Genomic DNA, 21752 nt, shown 5'->3' with positions numbered 1-21752 from the left:
TTTGACAAGATATTGAAATATAAGATGAAAACAATTTAAGGATGTATTTTTTAAATCAATTTGCATATTTTCTTCAAATATACAATGTAGTTTCAGAAGTTTAAAGTTTATGGAATATAAATTTCAAAGGTATTAAGTCTGGCATGATAGGTATCCACATTTTATTTACATTAGAAGTATTAATATTTGATTGTTCTCGAGGGTAAAGAAGTAATGGTTTAGAGAAATCTCCACCTAATTTGATAGAGTTTTTTATCCACAAAACTTTTGCCGAAGCAATTGATTCTAGCATAAATGATTGAAATTAGGATATCATTTAATTTTATTGTATATTGAGTGAATTTGTACTTTTACTTACCTACATTCACCTTAGGTAGTAAATAGTGTTCTGTACCAATGCCATAAGATCCGAATTTATTTACTATTTCTTGATAGTCTGTACATTTACACAATATGCCAAGAGGATGCTCTACACAAATATCAAATTTGGGGTACATAGTTTGCTATAAAATACTACAATTCTGTGATTTAGTATAAGTTAATATCAAAATACTGAAGTTGAAAATGTCTGAACTCAGCAACTTTAAAATTATGCATGTGTAAATAATATAATGACCTTTTGTGTACATGTATCTACTAGTGAACTATATAATGCTTTTGCATTATTTTTATTGTATTAGTATGTGAGAGGTGTAATTAGAAAGTGCACAAATCAATAACAATAAAAACCATTGTATATATAACACAAATTAATACAAGATTTTGGTGATTGTAATTAAATTAAGAATATCTTTCAACATAATACAATCGAGAAGCCAGCTTCTCTGTATTTATGACTTTCGCATGTAGTTGAAATATAGTGGCAGCCTACGAATCACGCACAGATTATAAAAGCTGGATATGAAAGCTGTGTAGATGAAATAAAAATTTTTGTTTTCATTCTTATAATAATTATTTTTTTTTTGACTATTTAATATAAAAGCATTGATTAGATATTGTTAAGAAATGTTATTAAAATATGGTAGGCATTCATTTCACTGTATTTGTACATTATGTATGTATATGTCCAATAAGTACAAGCTGATTTTAAAGTCAATGCAAATGAATTATTTATATATTACACCTAACTACGGAGACTTTGTAGTCTCATTTTCATTTCTTCAAGTTCCTTATCATCTACTTTTTCAGTTTCTTCTTCTGCAGAAGTAGATGCTACAACAGATCCTGGTGCTTCTGTAACAACTGCAGGAGCTGTACCTAATTGACCTGCAGTTACTTCCCATAAAATCTGTAATATATATTACGTATTTTATTAGTACGTCGTTTATGTTCTTTAAATATATCCAGATGACCTACTTTATCAATTTCCTCATCTGCTTCATCTTCTACTTCTTCAGAATCTTCCACAGATTCCATAGTTTCGTCTAACATTTCTTCAATAATACCAGCTTTCATCATTTCCTTTGACAATTCTCTCATTGTCGCTGCTACTTCTGGTACTCTTACTAATGACTGCATTGCTTGCATCACCTCTGTGGACTTTTGGACTGAACCAGCAACTCTAATCGTTGCTAATTGATTCTTCATTTGCAACGAAACAGAATTCATTTGTGCCTTTGACGTGTGAAGCTTGTTGCAAGCTTTACGTGCACGTATTATTTCCTTTGCTAGAATTTTACAGACATCCTTGTCACCCTTTTTTGCTGCTTCTTTTAAAGAACGTTTTACCTTTTCTTCCTCTCGCTGAATTGCTGTACATGATTGTTATTTGCGTTAGAATACATTCTATAAAATATTACTAGTAACGGCTTACCTCTAACCTGTCTATCCATTTGATAGCCTTCTTTCCTTAATTTATGTGTCCATTCTTGAACCTGAAATACGATTTCTTGTAAATAATTGAATAAATATTAGATTTTCATTTTGTTTCTAACCATTTCTTTCGGATTCTTTTCCTGAGATTTGCCAAACAAACCCATTTTTTTGCTATGTTGACAGAAGTTCGTATCTGCCAAACATAACCAAGCCACCTTCCAGTCGAATCACAAATTATTCTAGGTAACTATTAGGATTACGTCATTGCTGTATGAATCACCAATCTTTACACGGTAACAAAAAAACAGACACTAAAAGATATAAAAGGTAAAAAGAAAAGTATTTAACGCGATAAATATATGTTGATATTACTATTCTCCAACAAAATTTTTGAAATTATTTATTTAACAAAAATTGAGAAGGGTTTAATCTTCCTTAAATTCTTTGAAACATATATTTTATTTATTTTTTTCTTTACACTATATAGGTATAAAAGTTATTAAGTATAAAAGGTATTAAAATGTAATCAAGTAACTTATAGAATAACGACATACATTATACATTTTAAAATAATAAAAATATGTTTATATTCTATTATTTGTATTTAATACTATGTCTTTTAACCAATTTAATACTTTTGTCACTATTTCTACTCGTTTGTCCCCGTCTTCATTGGTGTTACGTTGATATCGATACCTCTCAAAATCAAAGTTTGTTGCGTCATCGTGTGGATTATTTTTTATCCTCCTTTCTTTGGCATCAGCATTAGTTTTATAATTTTTTGATCGTTCATCAATCTTTTTTTCCGCCTCAAAATTCCACGCAGTTTGCATTTTCCCCGAATTCAGAGATAGATTGTATCTTCTCGCGAAAGTTTCCACGGGCATCGAGAAAATCTGTAAGCTGTCGTCAGCTGAATCACATCTTTCTCGTTTCTTCAGTGAAACTGATTTCATCGATTCGCGTTTGAAAATTCTTCCATCTGTCCTATCAGCATTTTCCGTTTCTAAATTTCGCTTCACAGTTCGAAGAATGTTACCTTCCCTGGGTACGCAACAAGGGCACTCCTTGTTTAATAGTTGTTCGCAGATCTTCCTGGAAATCGATAAAGTGTAAGACCCATCGTGCAGTTTTCTTACCTCCAAGGGTAGTTTGACACCGTCACCGATGTAAAACAACTCGGAATTTTGAAGACTTTGCACGTCGTCCGCGTTATTCTCATTTTTCTTCGTGATTTTCCCCAAATAATAAGTAAAATCGTTTGCGGAAGTAGCATCATCATCATAAAGCGCCGTTGTCGAACTCTTATTTTCCAATTCCATCGATCTCTCTGTACTTTCAGCCGCTTCTGTATGCATAACATCAGCATTTTCTGCTGGATTCATTGATGGAGAATCATATTCTACAGGCGTGTAATCTTCTGTTTCCGTAGATAGAGATTTGTCTTGAGTACCTAAGGTAGCAGCAACGTTCCAATTTTCGGTGGAAATCGAATTATATGTTGCAACTTCAGGGATTTCTTCCAACGTTGTCGTCTCAAATTCTTCGATCTCAGTTTCTTCTGCATTATTCGGTGTTTCATTTTGTTGAGAAGATTCTTCCGTACCCTGATCTATCTCAGTGATTGGATAACTGCTAGCATCCTCTGTTCCAAAATTCATTGCTTCTCCTATCATTTCTTTGTCCGAAGATTCCATCGAAGAACGTGTTTCCTGATTTTCTATACCTTCTTCGTATATAGACGATTGTAAAGTGGATTCACTTTCTTTCTTATCGTCTACATCTACTTCACTTTTGGCAATATCCAGGAACTTATTCATATCGATGTTCGAAATATCAAAAGTGGTAGATTCAGGTATATCCTCTGTGGTGAGCATGTCTTCATCTTCCATTTCCATTATGCTTATTTCGTTGTTCAATGTGCTTTGAATAATCGACTCGAAATTTTCATCGTCTGTTACATTTTTCGGCTCGAAGGTATGTCGAATGCTTTGTACGATCATGTTCTGAACAGTAGGATTCTTAGCTGCCTGTAAACCAACAGCTGGGTCACGCAGAAGGTTTTTAACGTGAGCCTGCAGTTTTTGTAAATTTGTCTGAGCATGATCTTCTTCGTTCGAAGGTTCCAATGTAACCAAATTCGTCACCCATTTGCCATTTTTGAATTGATGCTCCTCGACAGTCATCGGTGGAAGTTCTGCTTTGGAACGAGGCGCAGCAGATAACGTGTGTCGTAAATTATTTTTGATCACGTTCGTGGCCCAGTCACTGTCAAAGATCTTTCTATTCATCCCAGTTACTTTCGACAGAAGATTCTTTACTTTATCCAGAACAGTGTTCTCTATCGACGGCATGGACAAAATGCTTTTCAAGTTCGGAACTTGTACAATTTCCGGCAGAAGATCTTCGCCCTTCGCGGAACCCACCGTTTCTTCATTCTCGTTGCCATCCATTTTAAACGAGCCACCGGTGGCAAAGCTATTAATTACCACTTTTATCGATTTCTGGAGCAACGTGTTGTCACAGAAAGGCAACTGTTTCGATGGATAATTTATTCCTATATAATCGTTGTTTCTGCTTGAGTCCAAGGTCGACTGCAGGGAAGGATCGTCCTCATTTTTGTTGTTCTGGATCGTCACTCGTTCTGTCCCCACCTTCCCATTGTCCGTATTTATAAAACCTTCGTCTGGACTTCTTCCTTCGCCTCTTTCTTCAGACTTATTGGGTTCGACATTTTCCATTTCGTAATCGTTACTTAACGAGTCAGCATTATTGTTCGTTTCCGGCAATTCACTCACAGAATCTTCCGCGGAAAATTTCTGGTTCGATGGATCGTCTTTATCATCGATCCTTGCTGACGTATCGGCTTCATTTGAGTTTTTCGAATCTCCAAAATTCAACATCCTTGTTTCCTCTGTAAGAGAAGGTTCTTTGGGCTTAGAATCCTCTTCATTTTCTTCTGTACTCTCCAAAGTAGGTTCTAAATTTTGGTTTGGATCATCGCCTGCATATTCTTCTTCATTCCAATTAGGATTATTTCTCCCCAATTCAACATTCTCTTCATTATTTCCCTGATCAGGATCGTTCGCGTCATTTAAATATTTCGTGTCCAAGTTCAGCTCATCTTCTTCAGATTCTCTCGAATTTTCCGTAGGATCATTATGTCTACTCTGCAAATTGACGTTAGAATCGTCTCTTGTCTCTTCTTGTGTATTCTCCACATTGGATTCTAAATTCTCGTTCGAATCATCGTTTGCAGATTCATCTTGATTCCAAAGAGGATTGTCTTTCCCCGTAACATTTCCCTCATCATTTCCTTGATCAGAATCCTCCGCGTTTTTTAAATCTTTCGTATGCAAGTTCATCCCAGTACTTGCAGATTTTCTGCAGTTTTCTGTCGGATTATTATGTTTACTCTGCAAATTGACATCATAATGAGGATTCTTTGCTGAACTTGGATTCACAGCAGTTTCCGTGTTGCTTACAAGATCACCGTAGTCGCTGGATCCGTCGTCCCCAGTTTCGTTGTCATAGGCTTTCGACGTGAAGTACGTCGCCGTAACTTCCTTGATATTGGAGTAATCTAGGGCTCCGCTGTCCGTCGTTTCGTATCCATCCGCGAATTCGTCTCCAAAGCCCGTAGGTATTGCATCAATCGTGATAGGATTAGCAGCCTGTAGATTAGGATCTTTTTTGGAAGATTCAATCGTTCCCATCGATGTTAAATGATTTTTCGATTCTGGTTGCACGGATTGCGAATTGTAATCAGGATCATTGGAATCTTCTTCGTTACTACCCGAAGTATCCTCTTCTGCAAATGTTTTTGAAGATGTTGCAGGATTTGTATTTTGAGACAGACTATTGCCAACCATATTTGGAGGACGCTGAGTTTGCCCAACAGTTGGTTGATATTTATTTGAATCGTGTTGACCAATCGGTGTTCGTTGCTCAACAGTCGAATTGGGTCTACTACCAAATGCTTTCAATGGAATATTAATATTTGGCGTTCTTTCTTGACTTGGGATCCCGGTCATGGAAGGTCGAGGATTTGGGTGATAAACGTATGGAATGTACGGTATTGTTCCGTGTCCCTTCTGGGGAGAAATTGGGTTCACATTGTTGGGTATATAGCCAATAGGCGAATATCGAGAAAGGATAGGGTACGCCGCAGGCAATTTTTTGGATAAAGGTGATCGATGTGGAACATTTGCCTGAGCTGGTTTTAAGCGTTGCACGCTGCCTATAAGTGGATTTTCATTGTTAGGTTTCCTTGTTTTTGTAGGTTTCTTCGTTCTTCGTGGCTTTGAAGCAACATCTGACGTACCTTTTTCAGAAGAAGAATGATCTTTTTCTTTGCAGTAGCAAATGAATTTACCATCGTCGTATACACTCGTCTTTGACGTTATATTTTCTTGAGCAGCACCCACAGTAGGAGCTCTGACTGCGAACTCTTTTCGAAGCGACTCTATTAAACTTTCGTCACGAAAAGTTAGATTCTTTGCTTCTTTTATTGTGATTGGGCGTAGCCTAGGTCTTGTCAGAGGTCTCTTTGAAGAAAGCAGTTGCAAGTTTGGCTTTAGACCAACGAAATATTCACGATCTCCTTCATTGTTTGGAGAGTTTTCTGCATTCTTCGATTTCAACGCGTATTCCTTGGGTATTCGCGCGGAAACCCTTTCCCTGCGGAACGGTGTCTTACATCGTCTCGTTTTTTCGTTTTGGCACTCTGTATTTTCTTCTCCCTTGGTTGTTGGCACCAGAATTAGCAAACTTCTTTTATTACCATCTTTGGAGTCAGGTTCGTCTTGAATTGGCGAAAGACCTGAGATTGTAGTACTAGTTCTGGAAAAAAGTTCGATCGTTTATATTAAACATATGCGTATATATGTATATCTATGGCACTACTAATATCGAAACATATTGAAATAAAATTAAATTTGTTGATTTATTAAATAATTTATCGGAATTTTTTAATAAAATGGCTAAAATCTTTGATATAATAGTTATAGTTTGATATTTCACTTGCAGAAGATAATAGGACAAAATGATACAAAAAGGTCTTATATAAAATTATATGATGTGAAAATGATCTTATTATACAGTCTGATAATATGATTATATTAGTATATATGATTACATATGCTATACTACAATACAAGAAGAATGAATTTTTTCGTAATTGCTCTTTCGAGCAATCATTTAATTAAAATATTATAAAATGTAGATACACGTTAATGCGTTAATGTATAGCTGCTAAAAATTAATATATATTTCTTAATCATAACAAACATCATAAGTAAAATAATTTTAAATTTAAATTTCTTTCTACAGCGTTTACTTTAAAATGTTTAAGTTTCGACGAGTTGATCGTATTGTATTATAATTTCAGGAACTTTTGTTTTCGTCGTGAAGCCTCGATACCTCTCGGAAAGAGGAACAACGTTTGGAAAATATGTCTTGAGAACAGAACGAGGGTTCCGAGCGCCCTTGAATTAGTCTAGCATTGGCCGTAATCGCGATAGCATGCGTAAAATCGGTACGATTTTATACGCGTATAATTTTATAAAGTGAAATAGTGAGTATTATTTAATCAAACGGGATCTCCTGCGATGTCCGGTACTTCCGGTGGAATATGAGAAGTCAAGGCCGTGACAGGGATCGTTCGAGTTACCTCTTGGTAAGTGAGTGACCAGAAATATATCCTATAAAAATATTGGATTGTTCGAAAAGTTTTCTTACAGAATTAGAATTTTATTAATTAATCTATGCACTGTTTCTTTTAACTGGCGAGTTTTACTTGTTTCAAACAGCTTTTGTAGGTTTTTAAAGTATTCTGTTTCTTGTCATTAAATGCTAAATAACAAACAATAACAGTATACATAAATGATGACAATAAGATCCGATATTACACAAGATGTAACAGTGTCTTATCGAATGTTTCCGATTTTGAAAATACTACGAACTTTTCGAACAACTCGATATTTTACCCTTAATTGTTATAGTGGGATCCTGGAGAATCTCAGATATATATAAATAACGTTATAATTTCTTTTTAAAATAGCATATATCGCGAGGTTTTACTGATCTTTGATTACGTTGAGCTTGACAGTTATAAATCACAAATTGTGATTTGAATTTTCATTAAAATACTTCAGGGTCCCATAAGAAAATTCATCGTAGCTAAAAGGGTCGATGAATATGAAATATACTTGCAAGACTCATTGAAAATGCTACGAGATTTTCCGATTTATTCCGCGATTTACACACAAACACACACACACACACATACACATATATATGTATGAGTATAAATTATGTTGATTCGGTGCTTTCTTTCGAATTCGAAATTTTATCATCTTGGCAAGCAAGTCGACGGTGTGTAATTTAAGCGACGCTGACGCTAACAGTTGCGCCAGCGTTGCTCTTGGGCGACTAACATACTTTTGCGCTTGCAACCCAGCAGACTGGTTCCTAATCCGGAATTCGTCCAAGAAGGAAGGTCGTTTGAAAAATCGAAAGAATGTTCCGATGTACTCGGTGGGAAGCTAGATAAATGGTACAGGATAAAGAGAATTTATGAGGGAGTAGCAAATCCTGCAGTATGGGGTGCTGAAATATATTCTAGAGAAAATTTGTTGAATTATCTTTCGTAAATATGATAGTCGCATTCACCGGGGAATATATGTGGTACTACTACAACAGACTGGCGCATTCTTAAAGAATAAGACTTGAAATATGTTTCCGCGAGGACTCACTTTGCATACACTATCGTCTATAAATGTTTGAACGCATTACTGCACATACATAGAACGCAATTCTCTCAAATAAAACCTTTTTATCTAATTTAACCATGTACTATAGCTAGTACTAGGTTGTTCATTCGGTTCGTGTTGTTCACGTTCAGCATCGGCTTTATTTCCATTTTTTTCAGCTGTCAATGAACACTTGATTTTGGAATATTCAAGATCCTCTAAGCACCTGTTGCACGATGAACTTAGTATTTCATTTAACGGTTGTGACAATTTGATCCCAGTTGTTTCACGAAGTAAAGAATATGGCCAATACAAAGAAATTCTTTTATTTCATTTATTTATTCAAATATAACAGAAAAATACGCCTTCTGATCAAATTGCTCAACGTAATCAAATACTTATGACCGGTAAATGTACGTGATTTGTTGAATAGGAAAAGCAAAGTTACCTGTCAGTGGTAAGAGTTCCGATGTCTTCGCTGTTAATGTTGATGCTTTTCGGGTATGATGTTACAATAAGCGTAAGAAGCAAGAACCATGTAAAGATAGGAGGATGCATGATGATCGCGGAAGTCACTCTTGATCATTGGTGAGTCGTTGCGCGTTTAACATTAAGCTGCTTCTTAGCTCGAAGTGATGTGTACCGAAATCGATGGACAACTGTAGAACTTGACGTCCGATGCATATATCCCTCAAAGTTGCATACGTGTTTTGATATGTTTGTGTTGCAAAATTTATGGTGTCAGGTAATTGCATTTTGCAATGTAAAGGAGTAAACTTGTTATGTATCTTACTACATGTGGAACATCAATAAATGACGCTAATGTAAACGACGTTACATATACGTTTTATGTAGATTGTATTTAGTAATGTTTTTAAAAAGAATAGATTACACATTGCATCAATGTGTGTTTTAACTGTATCTGGGAGCAGAGTTAATTTCATTCATCGAAACCAAATATAATTTACAGTAATCTTTATTTGATCAAAGATATTAAAATATTAGAAAATTACGTTACAAAAATAGCGTAGATAGAAAATCAGAATGTATATCTTATAAATTACGTAGCGTTTAATAACGAGAAAATATATTATTACGGATTATGGATATCTCGAATAATATTAGTGATACCATTAAGTAATATAAAAAACTTCTTCACGTTCACTATCGCATTGTGAAAAATACTCTGACCAGGGTCAACTGACATTGTAGAATTGCCTCGTGGTTCCTCTTTCAGAGTCTTGTTATACTTCTCATCCAGATTCATAATTAACTGTTCCACCGATCCAGTAAAATTCTCTGCTTTATTTAACCCATTGACCACAACGTTCCCTAACTTTGGTATGCTTTTCTGTAGAAGCGATGACAATCCATCATCGTCTTTTTTATTTCTCTTTATATTTTTCCTCCTGTTAATATTCCCTTTCGCCGTAAATTTTTCAAGTGGTATCTTCTGAATCAGCGATTTTTCGACGTCATCGATCTGACTGGATATCGGGTTCTTCGGGTTGTAAGATCCGTCTAGATGTTGCAATACAAATGGTTGTACCTTGAAAGAAAACCATTTCAATTTTATGCAAATTTTAACACAGAAGATAAAATAAAATCGCTATTATTCGTTTTTCAACCTTTAACGATATAATTTGAGAAAGATTCGGACGAATCAATGAATATAATAGTATCATGAATATTATCATATAGATAGGTAATTATAAAGCTGAGAATGAACATGAAAATTCATACTTTTATGAATATAATTAAAGAAATAGAATCTAAGCAGAGATTCGCTTCATTCGCTAAATATTATTACGACTATTTTATTACTTTCGATATTTTATATATTTTTATTTTTTTATATTCGTATTCTTACGGATATTCTATGGATTTTTGCACTTTTAAATTTAGAGATAATTAGTTTCAAAATCGTTTATTCCGAGTTCTTTGTCATTTTATTACAAAGACAAAGGGTGAAGCCTTACCTTGTCCGCTTTATTATTTTTGCCGATCTTCTCTTGATCTATCGTTTCTCTCCGCGGTCTGCTGGACCTTTTTACCCACGGCAGCACCATTAATACTTCACGTTTATTAGAAAGTGATTCCTCTTTTAAATCCATCTCCTTGTTACTTTTCTTATTCCTTTCATTTTTCTTTTCATTACCAAGTTCTTGCACGTTGGATACATTTTCATCCTTATACGAAGCATCGTCTGAACGTTTTTTGCTTTTTCTCAATTTTGATCCTTTCTCTGCGAAGTCTGACTCATTTTGCTGGTTTTCAAATAGTTTTCTATATGGATCGACAGAGTTTTTCTTAGTAAAGGAATTACATGACCTCGATGGCAAAGTACTTGTAATTTTTAGATTTTTAGGAAAATATTGATATTTTTTAAATTCATCGTTATTGCTTCTTTTCGTTAAATAAATCTGTTTCTTTATATTTGCTACCGCTTTACCGTAGAATTTTTTATCAGGAACTACGTTGAAACGTTCTTTCGCTTTTTCAATTCTCAGTTTAGATGGATTTTCACCAGAGATCTTTCCTGGACTCTGTTTTACATGTAAATAGTTATCCAATTCAGTCTTCTGGCTTGCTTTCGATATTTTACGCATTAAAATCGAAGGCATAGACTTCAAATATTCTTCGTTTGATCTGGTATTCGCATTTCTCCGTATTCGTATGTGCGTCGCTTCTTCTTCTGAATCTCCTTCAGAAATATTAGCGTTTGTGGCATTTTCTTCAGGAATCAGCGTTTCAGAAACATCCGCTCTTTCAGTTTGTATTTCATCCTCCGAAACATCTCCATAGTTTTCCCTCTGTCTCCTGCTGTTTTGTGTATCATCATCCAAAGACACGCTTTCCTTAGAATTCTCTCTATTTTCAGAAATGTTGTCGAACTTCTCATCTTCTTCCACATTTTCTTCCAAAACATGTCGATAGTTTTCCCTCTGTCCCCTGCTGTTTTGTGTATCCTCATCCAAAGACACGTTTTCCTTAGAATTCTTTCTACTTACAGAAATATTTTCGAACTCCTCATTTTCTTTACCTTCATCCAAATTTTCTTCCGACAATTTTTCCTTCGAAACATCTCGATAGTTTTCCCTCTGTCCCCTGCTGTTTTGTGTATCCTCATCCAAAGACACGTTTTCCTTAGAATTCTTCCTACTTACAGAAATATTTTCGAACTCCTCATTTTCTTTACCTTCATCCAAATTTTCTTCCGACAGTTTTTCTTTCGAAACATCTCGATAGTTTTCCCTCTGTATCCTGCTGCCTTGTGTATCATCATCCAAAGACACGCTTTCCTTAGAATTCTCTCTACTATCAGAAATTTTTTCGGACTCCTCATCCTCTTCTACACCTTCTTCCGATAGTTTTTCTTCCGAAACACCTCGATAGTTTTTCCCCCGTCTCTTGGCGCCTTGCGTATCATCATCCATAGACACACTTTCCTTAGGATTCTCCATACTTTCAAAAATTGCCTCGAGCTCCTCATCTTCCTCTGATTGTCTTCTTCCGGTTTCTTTTTTCGATTTTGAAATCGAATTGGTGAAATGTTCGCCTTTATCGTCCGCTACACTGCGTCCTGTTAGTTTCTTAAAAAGTTTGTCAGTAGTCTCAGAGTCGAGGTTTTCGATCAAAATTTGTAAAAGTTTTTCAGCGCTCTTCGACGGTTCTTGAGAATTTTCACTTGGCACTCTTCCTTCGCGTTTGTCAGTTGTTTCACGAATTCTGTAAGGCTCGGAGCTCGAGATAGGATCCCAACTGACTTTGTACTTATTTTTCGGAGCGATCTTTTCCCGTGAATTGATTCTCGATGTCGATGGACTGTACAACTGCAACGAAGGATGCCCTCCTTTGTACTCGGAGGGATCGATTATGTATATTTCTTTGCCCCCGGGGAACTCATCTGATTCTTCCTTAGTATATTGAGCGGCTTTAAGACTTTCCCGGTAAGGCTTCTGTATCAGTCGATTGTGCCTGTACTTGCTATTGTAGAAGGGCCGCGACGACAGTGCCTGTTGAGCAAGTTAATTAAATGAAAAAGTGTACAATTAATTAAATAAAGAAGGATCCTGATGAAAGACAATAAGAAACAAATGAATTACCCTCATATTCCTCTTCCCTTCATTTTCCGGATCTTCCTCGTAATAAAATATTCGTGGTCTTTCTACGTCTTCCACCAGAGCAAAATAAACCTTATCATTGCCCTTATTTTCATCAGATCTTCCTCCTCTTGATATTTTACTCTCATATAAATTAGTCAATTGTATAATCTTCTCTTTTAATTTATCAGGATTAGGGTGTTCTATAATCGTAGTGTCGCGAAAGTTTCTTCGATCATCAGGAGTAAAAACTCTTTGTCTGACATTTTTCGCTCTGATAATCTCAGTTACTGGTACTTCTATCGTTTCCACCTCGTCGCTGGTACTGGCTTCTCTTTTCAAATCGTGTTTCGTTGGTGGGTACATTAATATATACGCTAATCTCTCGCGATCGATCATATCTGCAAAATCTTCGCTGGTTCTGACCGTCTCCCAAACCTCTCTTCTTTTCAGACTTCTCTTCTGTTCGCCCTTTTCCTTCTCTACCGTATCGTTGTCACTTTTTTCGGATTTCTTTAACGTCACTTGTCCTTTGTCACTTAATTTCTTCCGTAATTGTTTAAGCCGTTCCGTTCGATTTCTTCGTTGTTCCTCGTACTTAGGCGATCTCAATCTTGGGACAGACATAGTGCCCGACTCTTTCAATTTACGAAACAGATCCCTTATCGCCTTCAGTGTTCTTATTCTCTTCCATAGTTTAGATTCTTGAGGCTTAGAAACATTTAATTTCGTCTGCTTCTTACTTTGTTTAGGTGAGCGAGGTCGGCTCGCGAGCTTCACTTTTTCATGGGGAACTTGCTCCAGTTTAACCTCTCGTTTCGAGCTTGCTCCGACAGCGTTACCGCTATCGTAATTGTTTTCAGATTCTTCCTCGATAGTTTCCTCTGATAAAGTGGCCGTCTTGACTGTCGTGCTTAAACTCTCTACCTTCCGAGTCTCAGCTTCTTCAGCCTCCTCAGTTTCTCCCTTTTCCTTTGCAAACTCTTCAACGACAAAGGGCGTAGAATATCCTTGATCGGGCGTAGAATATCTTTGATCAACCGCAGTATACCTTGCAGTATAAATCGATGTGTTCTCTTCATTCTTTTTATCGGATTGTCCATGAAAAAACACTTTCTCGTTGTGTTTCAATGTTTCCGAAAATCCAGCTGAGCTCTTCTGTTCTTTCGAGTCTAAAGTTGTCGATCGATCAGCAGGTAGGATCTGAGAATAAAATTTAAGATCTGATCTGTTTTGCAGAGAGGGAATATTTGACTCAAACTTCGACCCATTATTTTCCTCTTTCTCAATTTCCGATGACGCCTCTTTTCCATCTTGTGCGATTTTCTTGCTCGCAGATTCATTTGACGATTTTGCATTTTCTATAGGCGAGTCTTTGATTTCTGAAAATTCTTCTTTGTCCGAATCGTTGTGTAGGATCGATGAAGCTGTATTTGCATTCAAATTCTCGGTGCTAGCTTCAATTTGTAACGGTGTTTTTGTATCTCGACCAATCCTCGGGTTCCAAGATTCGGCTTGCGATTTTACTTTCTCCAAAAGATCCTCTCTGAGTTCTGAGAACACCTCTACGTCTGCATCCTCGCGTACATCTGATTTAACTATGTCTTTTCTAAAATCCATGCTCGGCTCCTTTGGGATTTGTTCTATTTCAGATTCCATTGACTCGATAGCTTCTCTCTTCGATCGACCTTTCGAGTGTCTGATGACTCTGCAGTTACAATTTTTCGAGTTCGCCTCGTCTTCGTTAATCATTTCCTGATCAAGTACAGCGTGCAAATCTTTGCTTTCTCTTTTAAACTTTTTATTTCTAGGATGATCAGCTTCGATCGGGAAATCGAATCCTTTCAGAATAGATCTTAAGTAGTAATCGGAAGAAGCTTTTTCATTTGCGTAATTCTTCCTTTTATTGGATGGCTGTCTAGTCAAAGTATATCGAAGAATGGTTGCGTCTGGTACGATCAAAGGGCCATATGTGAGTCTATGGTTTTTAGGAAAATCACTATATTCATAGTAATCATCCATTCCTTTTAATCTACTTTTATCGCCTTGTACTCTCTGAGCTCTGTTTGATTGGCTTCCTACGACCCTAAATTCCTTCTCATTACCAGCTCTGTTATTTTTTCCAGACCCGTAGGTTTTCATAATAAATGCATCAGGATCGACCAAAGGGCCATATACGAGTCTATGGTTCCTTGGAAAATTATTGGATTCGTAATAGTCATCCTGAGCTTCGTCATCTTCGTTTGATTCAATTCCTATGATTCTAGATTCGTCCTCATTGTCAAACTCATTATTTTTCAGAGGTTCATAGATTTGCTCTTCCGACAGTTCGGTAGAGTCTTCCAAAGCTACTTCCATTGGATCATTCCAGGGTCTTGAGTCTTCGATGAAATCTATGGGATCGTAAGAAGAATAATCATCAGCGTCATCAAGTTCAGTCCATAGATAATCGTTCAGGTAATCCGTCTTCGAAGGTTTCTTCCGAGAATTTCCTTCGATCTTTCGATTTCTCTGTTCATCGTTCCTCGAGCAATCTTTATTCAAAGGAGAGTTTCCAGCGAAGACGTAATCATAGTCTCTGTTTAGAGAGGAATCTTCAAAAAATACATCGTCGTTTGAAAAATCTTCCACCGGATTTGTATCAAAAATCTCGCGTAAAGTGCTTTCTCCACTGTCGTCGCTTTCAAATTTCACGAGACTCGGTCGCGTTTTTTTTTTAATATTCTTCAACCATCCAATCTTTGAATCACATTTACGTTCTTTGACGTCGTCGTCTCTGGGTCCTTTTCGCAAAAGACTGTCCACAGATTTCTCAATCTCGGCGAGTAGATCCTTCTTAGTCCTTTTAGATCCTTGATTCATCTTGTTTTCTTGAGGATCGATCGACTCGTCCAAGTTAGTGCCAGTCAAACGATCGTACAATGTATTCAGAGACTCTTTTACGCTGCGAGATGATTTTACTCGGTTTTCGTTACTTTCGGTATTATTCTTCATGCTTTTTAGAGTATCCTGTATCTTCAACATTAGAGAAATCGCGTCTGTGATGAGATCGCTTATCGGTTTTTTCAGTTCAAACCTCGTATCGCTCGAATCCATTAGGTTTTTGAAACGCAAAAGACGTTCCTTGAATTCTTGTAATCCATCTTGTACGCTTTCTTCAGGTTGCTTCGAGATTTCGCTAGTTTCCTCGTTAGATAATCCTCTGATATTCAGTAGCGATCTACTCTCGTAATCGTCCAATTTCTTTTTCACGAATCTCCTCAGTCTTTTGAGTTCCCTTTTTATATTCGACTTATATATTGCGATGTTACTTCTCTGTCTTCGTTTTTCGTTTTTTGTGGTTGCTTGGTCTTTCACAGATCTGGTCACGTGTATTCTTACATCCTTCGCCTTTCCCAGGTTTTGTAGAATTTCTGGTTCTACGAGAGTTCTCTTCTTTTGTGTTACGTCACTCTCCATGCAAGATTTTACCTGGAAGAATCAGGCAATTCATTTGACTGGAATATATAGTGGCTGGCTATAACAGTTTTCACAATTTCGTTAGCCCTGTGATATAACACAATTGTTCTAAATTCGAAACTAATCTGCAAACGTACGTGGAAATTTACAACATTATCTTAAAAATTACTTTTTTATTGTAAATTTAAAACGTTCCAACGTTATAACGCGTGTGATATATTTCTACAAAATTTTTACAAACTGTATGTAAGTAAAACGATAGAGAAATGTGTTTTATTATTACCTGTAGATCAGGAACAACCCAAAAGCCAATATCGCCCGACTGCAGGTGAAGATGCACACCTTTTGTATCGTTCAAAACATGTGGATATATCTCAGGAACAGTGTCGTTGGTTAAAGTCAACAATTTATTGTTTAAGAAAATAGTTCTAAACAACGCAAAATAAAATATTTCATATCTTTAAATCATAATAAAATATTTCATATCGATCGCAATACTCACTCGGCAAACATTCTGTTAGCAGCATCGAAACCCGGCGAAAGAACGTATTCGTGAACAGTGGTAATTTTGGCTGCTTGGAAATTAATCGTGGCATCTTCAGGACTTAAATTCACACCAAAGATCACGATAGATCCTTTCTCGTATTTACTCGAAGCTTTCGCGCATTGGCAATACATGTAGATGTGATTCTCGTTGCTGGTTTGAATCTTCGCATCGAATACTTCTCGTCCAACGAGAGTCTTGTGAAGCAATGATACCCAGTAATCCTGTGTATAGATCGACGTGTTCATCATCGATTTCTGACAACAGCATTCGTTCATGTTTTGAGAAACTTACAGGCGTTGGTCGTGTCAGGTTTGTTGGTTGCCTCATGAACACCTTTACATTTATCTTTGCCGCGTTTCCTAGTCTTCTTGTCAGAACGAGCGCTCCGATGAATAAATTTTTGCATTCTTCCGGATCGGACTCAGCTTTCAACGAAATAATAACAATTAACGATTGTGTGTTATCGACGATGTATTTTTAAGCGTTGTCAAAAATCGATATTCTGGAAAATAAATGAACTGCTTCTATGGAAACCTCTGTCACGAGGTCCGCAACCCTATGATTTAATTAGATATAAGTCTCCTATCGTATAATTACAAATACATTGGAAAGATTATGTAACGCGATAAATAACTTGTTTGAAAAATTTCATTCATTTGAGAATGAAAGATGATGTCAGGGTATTCCTTGCTTGCTCTGCTGGCGAAAGGCGAATACGGACAAGCGTTCATTTTGTTAGGAACCTTTCAGTTAATACGCCCACAAGAAATTTCTGACACGCAATTATCTATCGGAAATTTCTTACCAATCCATAATGGTTTATTCTGTATGAAACGACCTATAACTCTGAACATCTCTTCTTTATCCTGCTCTAAATTATCCTGATGTATGAAAGCTCCTCCATTTCCCAAAGTGATGCTGGCAAACACGCTGCAATCAATTTAAAATAGTATCGCCGATTTAATATTTCCACGCGGAATGATGCGCAGGAAATTTTATCAAGTCCATAACGATAAGAAATTTACGGATGCCAGGTGATCGCCGAAAGTGCAGGCGCGGCGACGCTGAAGTAATCTCGAAGATATTTTCGTTGTTTATCGGTGTTGTAAGCGACGACATCGGGGCCAGCAACGATACTGTTCGAGTATCTAGGAAATTCGTCGAGTACTTTTCGCAAAGCCATCGTCTGCCTTCCTAAATCATCAGCTGATAGATCGCATCTAATTTGGCATTCTAGAAAATCGAGCTTAAAGTAGATCTGCTCCTTTCCAGGGTTAAACGAACGAGTCAGTCAAAAGCCAAACTGATCAACTCCATCGTTCGTAAATTTCTTAAATTTGTTACGCAAGCGATTCGTTTAATTTTTAACGAAGAAACTTCTGGAATTGACGAATGTAACTTCTGATTCTGGCTCGAAGGTTTCAAGTGGTCGAATTAATTTACCATATCCTAGTTGCCAGCTGGCGTTAAAATGCATATGGTCGCCAAAAGAAATTATTTCTTCCGGATCTTCGGATTCCTTCGATTCCTTTCGTCGATTGTCTGGCGAAATGCAGTCGATCGCATCCAATCCTGCCTTTCCTGCCCACTGATGGACTACAACCCAATCTGACTCTATGATCAGGAAACGTCATTGATAGAACAGAATACGGTGATGGTTTTACGTAGAATATGATATAGTATGTCACAGCGAACGATTCTACGAGGAACGAACACTACAACAAACAGTCCTTAGGAATAAAATCGGAATGTTATAACAAATGAGATCATATCATGTTTCTTATCGTATGCAAGATTGATTTCTAGTCCAGTACGATTAACTACTTGTTCGTTACAAGTTCAGTTCCTATAATTATTTCTCAGGGCAAAAATATTGTTTAAAATTACTTTACTATCGTAGTCACGAGCTAGTAAGATATACTGAAAAAAACTGATTGATATAATGTGTAAAAATTAAATAAATTAATTCTATATATTATATCTTTACACTTGTATTTTTCATTTTGCGTAGACTTGGAACAAATTATCTCGAAATATTTCAATACACGATATTTTATATAAAACGAAGTGATACTTACATTACATAGTACAATTAATTGGTCCTGGTATAAGTCGCTGTATCAATGGACAAGCTAACTAAAGAAGGTTCAAAGTTTCTTAGAATTCTACGTTTTTCCAATTACAACCTCTCTTTCGATCGAGCTATTCATTTGCACCATCGAATGTACGCTAGGTATGATAAATAGGCTACACAAAGGTTGAAATTTGGTTCAGGTGGAAGACACGGAGTTTGGTACCGCGTCGGATCGGATTACGTCGCAGAGTCACGCAGCGAATGTTAAATTACTAAGCTCGTTAGGTGGCTAACGTTTGCACCTTGGTACAGGCGTGTAAGGTTTGCACGTAATCAGCGAGAGTGGCTGAGGTAACGCGAGGTAACCGCGAACGAAACAGGTGTCTACAGTTCGAGATGGAATGTTGATGGTATGCATGTGTGTCTAACTATGTTATGTACGTAAACCTTCTCGTTTCTCCTCGCAAAACACGTGGCGTCTGTATCGTGTATGGACGTGCACTGGTGCACGAAGCATTGTTTAGGTTAATTCAGGCAGTTTCTGCAACTGGCTGACCACGGTGTTGTATCGGCGGCGAAATTGGCCGAGGAAGATGTGTGGCAGGCGTTTCGTTGTTAATGTAACTTTGAAGTGAACGGATGCGTATGGATCCTTTGTAGGCCGCCGTCCGTTACATTACTGCCTAAATTAACCATGATAATGGTCCGTATATCGGCTGTATCGTAGTCAAGTTAGCAGAATGTATATGGAAGTAGAATCTACTAACTGGCGAACTGAGTGGATTATGTACATTTCCGTCCGTAAGTTAGCTAACGTTCGTCTATTGTACTCTGACTTGATTTTATGATATAGGATATAAATATTTCCTTTGCTAATCGAGTTTCTCTCGAATTGTTAGAAAAATGTCTCTTTGATATCTTAATTTGAAATTGGTGTTACCGGAAATAGATACATTTACGGTTTAATTAGTAGGTATATGATTTATTTAAATAAGCTGAAAGGATTAAAGAGATGACAATTGAGCTCACCAGATAGTATTGTTTTTCTGTTATCCTCTTTGTCTTGAGAATTCTTATCGCCAAAGTAGGGAAGAGAATTTGGTCCGGCGAATCGTAAATATGCAGGACCTAAGGCTTTAGCCATGTTTATGCTTCTCTCGAAATCCGTGCTGAAATTGCAACGACCACGATTCGCATGTTAAAGATACGATAATGTTAGGCAATCTGGTCCTAGATATACACACTACGTACTTGAGAATATGAACGCTTGCTTATCTTTGACAGAATTTAATCTAGTTGTAAAAGTAGATATACATAGGCAAACACTGGACTATTTGTCTTTTATTAAACCTGTCTTTTAAATGATACATCTTGAATATTACGCCATTTTATTGATAAATTAATTACACTGTCACAAAGGTTTGAAACTTGGAAGAATCGTGTATTTAATTTGAGTACTGTATCGACAGGGTCTTAAATGAACGATTTAAATTTTGCATCATATGTATCAGTTAGTTCTATACAAAGAGATAGCAATTATTCCTTTTGATCATTACTTTACCCCATTAAATCGTATATTCCATTAACATTCGTATGTTGTTGATATAAATCAAGCAAAGTGTGCATACGAAGATCACAGAGAAAAAAGCACGATACGCGAAAGGAATATTTTTATATAAAATAGCTAGAAATGGAGAGAACCAGTTTCCATCGAAGGAAGGCGCAACCAAAGACATAATTCTTAAAACAAACAATATTTGAATATTTTTCAATATTTTTGTATTATGACAAGGAATATTTTTTAAATTACCAAGAGAGTAGAAAAATACACGTCTACCTCCAAGATCAAATGGAAAGACAATTTCGGTAATACAAGATTAGTTTGATCGAATGCATTGAATGTTAAAGCTTCTGTCCAGTAAGAAGTGAAAAATGTGATTCATCGCAGCTTCTCCCTCTGTAGTCCTCGGACGTACTTGTGAAAATAATTCAGCACGCATAAGCGCGTCTTCTCTCGATCATACAAGATTTTATCGGAGATTTTATAAGATTTTCACGTAGTTTCTGCGCTACTTCGATTTCTTCGAAGGTCGATAACAGCAGTACTGGCAAGAGACGACGATGGTTGAAATTTAAATTAAAACACGTACACGCTTCATTTCACCGAAGCTAGATTGGATTTGCGTTTCGTTCAAAGGTTATACGTGTACAGTTATTCCGAAAGTTTTTTGTACGAGCTATCGGTGCCTGGCATTCTATTGATTGGTTTTAAATTGATCTCGAATTGTTTCACCGTCGTTTCTTTTCTTTTTCCTTCGCGAGATTGCGTCGTTATCGCGCGCGAAATATTCATCATTAAGTTTGAATTTATATTCGACGCCGCTTTCAAAATCTTCTAAATTCAGTCACGAAGCAGGATAACCGCATTTATCATGGAACAAGGTTAGCTACCGTAAAAAGCCGATATGAGAGCGTTATAAATTCAACGTACGTACCTTAGCGCATTCCCGGCTAATAGGGTTACTGGATCAATGGTAAGACTGAGGAACTTCTCATCGATTACAGCGATGGGTTCTTTCAAGTCGACGTTCAACGTTATCTCCTCGGTTAGAGAACAAGTCACGAGATCATACAGAACGAATAAGAAGAAGAAGAAGAAGCTCTGCTTGAAATATTTCATTTTGTCGATCGATTTAGTTGCCACTCGAATCAATTGAGGAAACTTTCCATTTCGTACTTGGAAAACTGTTCAAGGTTTTGGTTCGTTTGGAACGTTTCGCGGGAAGGTTTTTATTCGTACTGAAGAACGATTGTTTGGAAAATAATAAGTGGCATCGATTGACAAGTAGCACGTTTGAACGCTTTCGAAATCGCTACGAATTGTGTAAAAAGAAATTGGGAGTAGCACGAACTGCACGCACAGCGGAATGTACCGGTTGATTGTTGAAATTCCTACGTCATCGTGATAAATGGAACTAAGCGTTTTAAAGTGTAATATACGT

The 21752-nt window shown here is 36.7% G+C and overlaps 4 protein-coding genes and 1 long non-coding RNA gene across 14 annotated transcripts in view; 1 reads left to right on the top strand and 4 right to left on the bottom strand.

Annotated features, from left to right (window-relative positions):
* Positions 1-21752, top strand: part of LOC110119914 — a 303031-nt gene that overhangs the window by 10697 nt on the left and 270582 nt on the right. For all 10 annotated transcript variants that reach the window (XR_007226599.1, XR_007226600.1, XR_007226605.1 and 7 more), the window contains one exon: positions 7205-7492. This is a non-coding gene — a long non-coding RNA (uncharacterized LOC110119914). The remainder of the gene's footprint in view (positions 1-7204; positions 7493-21752) is intronic.
* Positions 95-569, bottom strand: LOC105666535. The gene is made up of 2 exons (XM_012316850.3): positions 359-569; positions 95-285 (listed from the first exon to the last, which is right to left on the bottom strand). Exons 1-2 carry the CDS (start codon positions 495-497, stop codon positions 101-103), a joined length of 324 nt encoding a protein of 107 aa, XP_012172240.1. The 5' UTR covers positions 498-569; the 3' UTR covers positions 95-100.
* Positions 717-2091, bottom strand: LOC100646604 (charged multivesicular body protein 3). The gene is made up of 4 exons (XM_012316849.2): positions 1935-2091; positions 1814-1874; positions 1357-1751; positions 717-1288 (listed from the first exon to the last, which is right to left on the bottom strand). The coding sequence occupies exons 1-4, from the start codon at positions 1977-1979 to the stop codon at positions 1124-1126; spliced, it is 666 nt and encodes a 221-aa protein (XP_012172239.1). The 5' UTR covers positions 1980-2091; the 3' UTR covers positions 717-1123.
* LOC100647081 lies at positions 2259-9435 on the bottom strand. The gene is made up of 2 exons (XM_003401135.4): positions 9016-9435; positions 2259-6657 (listed from the first exon to the last, which is right to left on the bottom strand). The coding sequence occupies exons 1-2, from the start codon at positions 9123-9125 to the stop codon at positions 2400-2402; spliced, it is 4368 nt and encodes a 1455-aa protein (XP_003401183.2). The 5' UTR covers positions 9126-9435; the 3' UTR covers positions 2259-2399.
* LOC100646845 lies at positions 9565-21505 on the bottom strand. The gene is made up of 11 exons (XM_012316848.3): positions 21246-21505; positions 19780-19919; positions 18120-18290; positions 17702-17909; positions 17482-17606; positions 16968-17101; positions 16632-16897; positions 16413-16557; positions 12674-16141; positions 10547-12583; positions 9565-10116 (listed from the first exon to the last, which is right to left on the bottom strand). The coding sequence occupies exons 1-11, from the start codon at positions 21428-21430 to the stop codon at positions 9661-9663; spliced, it is 7335 nt and encodes a 2444-aa protein (XP_012172238.3). The 5' UTR covers positions 21431-21505; the 3' UTR covers positions 9565-9660.

This window comes from Bombus terrestris, chromosome 15 (assembly GCF_910591885.1).
Source record: "Bombus terrestris chromosome 15, iyBomTerr1.2, whole genome shotgun sequence".
In the NCBI taxonomy this organism is placed as follows: Eukaryota; Metazoa; Arthropoda; class Insecta; order Hymenoptera; family Apidae; genus Bombus; species Bombus terrestris.
This window is presented reverse-complemented; position numbering and strand designations above follow the sequence as displayed.

Excerpts from the sequence above, each read along its gene's own strand:
- LOC100646845 (XM_012316848.3), bottom strand. The coding sequence starts at position 21,430 with ATGAAATATTTCAAGCAGAGCTTCTTCTTCTTCTTCTTATTCGTTCTG. Across the intron at positions 17,910-18,119 it reads CAGCTGGCAACTAGGATATG|AATGCCAAATTAGATGCGAT; the intron begins GTAAATTAATTC and ends TCGATTTTCTAG. Across the intron at positions 17,102-17,481 it reads GAATAAACCATTATGGATTG|CTGAGTCCGATCCGGAAGAA; the intron begins GTAAGAAATTTC and ends TTTCGTTGAAAG.
- LOC105666535 (XM_012316850.3), bottom strand. The coding sequence starts at position 497 with ATGTACCCCAAATTTGATATTTGTGTAGAGCATCCTCTTGGCATATTG. Across the intron at positions 286-358 it reads ACTACCTAAGGTGAATGTAG|AATCAATTGCTTCGGCAAAA; the intron begins GTAAGTAAAAGT and ends CATTTATGCTAG.
- LOC100646604 (XM_012316849.2), bottom strand. The coding sequence starts at position 1,979 with ATGGGTTTGTTTGGCAAATCTCAGGAAAAGAATCCGAAAGAAATG. Across the intron at positions 1,752-1,813 it reads AATGGATAGACAGGTTAGAG|CAATTCAGCGAGAGGAAGAA; the intron begins GTAAGCCGTTAC and ends AATCATGTACAG. Across the intron at positions 1,289-1,356 it reads CAGATGAGGAAATTGATAAA|ATTTTATGGGAAGTAACTGC; the intron begins GTAGGTCATCTG and ends TATATATTACAG.
- LOC100647081 (XM_003401135.4), bottom strand. The coding sequence starts at position 9,125 with ATGCATCCTCCTATCTTTACATGGTTCTTGCTTCTTACGCTTATTGTA. Across the intron at positions 6,658-9,015 it reads GGAACTCTTACCACTGACAG|AACTAGTACTACAATCTCAG; the intron begins GTAACTTTGCTT and ends ACTTTTTTCCAG.